This window comes from Cicer arietinum, chromosome 6, assembly GCF_000331145.2.
Source record: "Cicer arietinum cultivar CDC Frontier isolate Library 1 chromosome 6, Cicar.CDCFrontier_v2.0, whole genome shotgun sequence".
In the NCBI taxonomy this organism is placed as follows: domain Eukaryota; kingdom Viridiplantae; phylum Streptophyta; class Magnoliopsida; order Fabales; family Fabaceae; genus Cicer; species Cicer arietinum.
In genome coordinates this window covers 20587899-20590428 of record NC_021165.2, presented here as the reverse complement: position 1 = coordinate 20590428, position 2530 = coordinate 20587899, and the positions used below count along the sequence as shown (strand labels likewise).

General features: G+C 34.5%; 1 protein-coding gene across 1 annotated transcript in view; it reads left to right on the top strand.

The window, feature by feature from the left end:
• LOC101494295 (uncharacterized protein At1g51745-like) overlaps positions 1 to 2067 on the top strand; it is a 4189-nt gene extending 2122 nt beyond the window's left edge. The window contains exon 4 of the mRNA XM_004505560.4: positions 649 to 2067. Coding sequence (XP_004505617.1) covers positions 649 to 1862 — 1214 coding nt within the window. The 3' untranslated portion in view covers positions 1863 to 2067. The remainder of the gene's footprint in view (positions 1 to 648) is intronic.
• Positions 2068 to 2530: the final 463 nt, after the last annotated feature.

Here is a 2530-nt window from a genome sequence, read left to right as displayed (position 1 = left end):
CATTCCTGCATCATTCTTTACTTGGTTTTCTAATTTGTAATTCAAATAATACCTGTATTCTGGAAAATGGCTTAGAATTAGCCGAGTACAGGATGAAGAGCCTTGTCCCTCTCAAGATCTCCATCTCTGCATTTTCTTTTCATCTGTTATGTTGAAATCAACAAATGATTTAGCTGGCCTATCTTTATCGCCAGGGTTAAAAAAAGAATGATCCTGTTTGTACTCAGATTGGCCAATATGCTATAAGAATTTTAGTGTAAGATTTTATTTTAACTTTTAAGATCTACTACCTCTTTGGTAAACTAATGTGCCTTTTCAGCATGTGTAAGCAAGCATTCAACACCTAAGAAAAAGACCATGCTAAACAAAATTTATTACATGAGCAATCTGATTTGTGAAGGCCCAGGGTGTTGGATTCAGGAGACGGGAAACATAAGGAATTTTCACTGCCATGCATATTTTAGTTTTGACCTGCTTTCATGTATTGTAATTTTGGAGCCACTTCCAATTTTTGTGGGGGGCGTCTTGGGGATTCGTGTTCTCATTCATGGTTTCATTCTTGATAAAAGATTCAGTTTGTGTTTGACTATTTGTTTTATGTTTCTTTTACTGATCTTTATGGTTCTTTGAATGTTACTGTAACTGCAGAAACTGTCCGGGATGAAAGCACTAGCAGTGAGGAGCCTGATGAGTTGGCAGTTAACAGCGACATGCCTCACCTCTATCCTCGTGAACTGATGACGAGCCATGAACCCATGTCTAAATGGCAACTAAAAGGGAAAAGGAATAATCGGAATCTTGTGAAGAGATCTTTTGGTATCCCTGACAGAAAAAGTATTATATACGGAGCAGAGGCGGATTTCGAAGAGGGGAGAAGTAATTTAAGTCGCAAGAGAATGGGTTCAAGTTTGCATTGCTATAGAAATGGTTTTAGTGATGCACTTTATGACGATGATCAAATGTTTGGATTGGAAGATGAATATTCTCTCACTCCTAGAGCTGTATCAAAAATTCAAAATAAAATCCATCGTGGGGCTGATTGGAATGACTCGGCCTGGGATGAACATCTTGCTTCAACAGAATTTTGGGATATTAAAGGATTTACTCCAATGTATGATGATCGTTATCATTTTGGTGAGAGGATGAGATCGATGCTGGTTAATGTAGATGTGAAGGTTCAAGCAAGATATCAGAAGGAGCCGGTGCCCTTTATTTCTCTCATGAGTAAGCTTGATGGGAAGGCAATAATAGGTCACCCAGTCCAGGTTGAGGTCCTTAAAGATGGTTCTTCTGATACTCTCTTTTCTGCAATGGATGACTTCAGTAATGATGGATTTGGTATTGAGGGAAGTAGTGTGCTTCCACAAGCATGGAGGACTGCAAGGAGAACAGCAAATTTCCGTGTTCCTCGCCCCCATGTATTGTCATCAAATGGTTCTGAAGTTGCTGTTGAGTTTCCATCCTTAGATCAAGAACAAAACTTTGATTATAAAAAACTAAACACTGGAAGTTCCAGTCATAAGGCAAGCCTTCAAAAGAAGAGTAGCCTTAAAAGTCATCGGTCTTCCGCGGACAAAAAGTTTTTTAAAAAGGTGCCAAAGAAGTTGAGCTTGTCATCTAACCAGAAAATTAGAACTTTGTCCTCGTTATCTACTCAACATAGTCTTAGAAACCCATTGCATGATATCAGTAGCTATCAAACAGATAGAGTAGTTAAACCAGAAATCTCTGGTCCAACCACAGTCGCTTGCATACCAGTCCAGTTAGTATTTAGTAGATTGCTTGAGAAGATTAACAGGCCTCCATTGAAAGCAGCTAGTAATGCAGCTTTGCTTAATACTGGTGTGGAGAGAAATTCTTAGGTTACATGTATATTTTGTTATATAGAAAAGAAAAATCTTAGAGTGATAGCACAGGTTATTGAGGATACCTCTTTTCCAGTATACAGAAATTCTATTCAATTTATTGTCTGCATTTTAAGGATTGATAGGCTGTATAGTTCTCTATTCATCATGTATCTATTCAATATAAATAAAAAGGTAACATGCAATTATTTTATTGTTTTTATATTTCTAATCCAAAGATTAATATTGTATATTTTTTTTTTATCATATTTATATATTTAAAATATTAAAGTTGCAATTCCAACTATTGTTTTTCTTTTTAAGCATGTTATGAAATTTTATTTGTTGTATTGGTATTCTAGTTTATTTGTTGTATTGCTAGTTATGAAATTTTGTTCAATCATATTTTTGTTCCCACATGTATGTATTAATTTAGCAATTTAAGTCTCAGATGAGTTGCATCAAATGAGCTTATCAATTTTTTCTCATTTACAATCAAATTTCTCAATGAGTCTTCTATTATTTGCTTTGTTCTAAAATAAATATTGTGTGTATCATTTCAATTCATTATATCTCATTATACATTTATGATAATTGTTAGTAATAGTCAATAATTTGCGATAGTTTTGTGAAAATTTTAGATTTATTTATTCATTCACTTGTCATTATTTTTTTAATTTATGTGA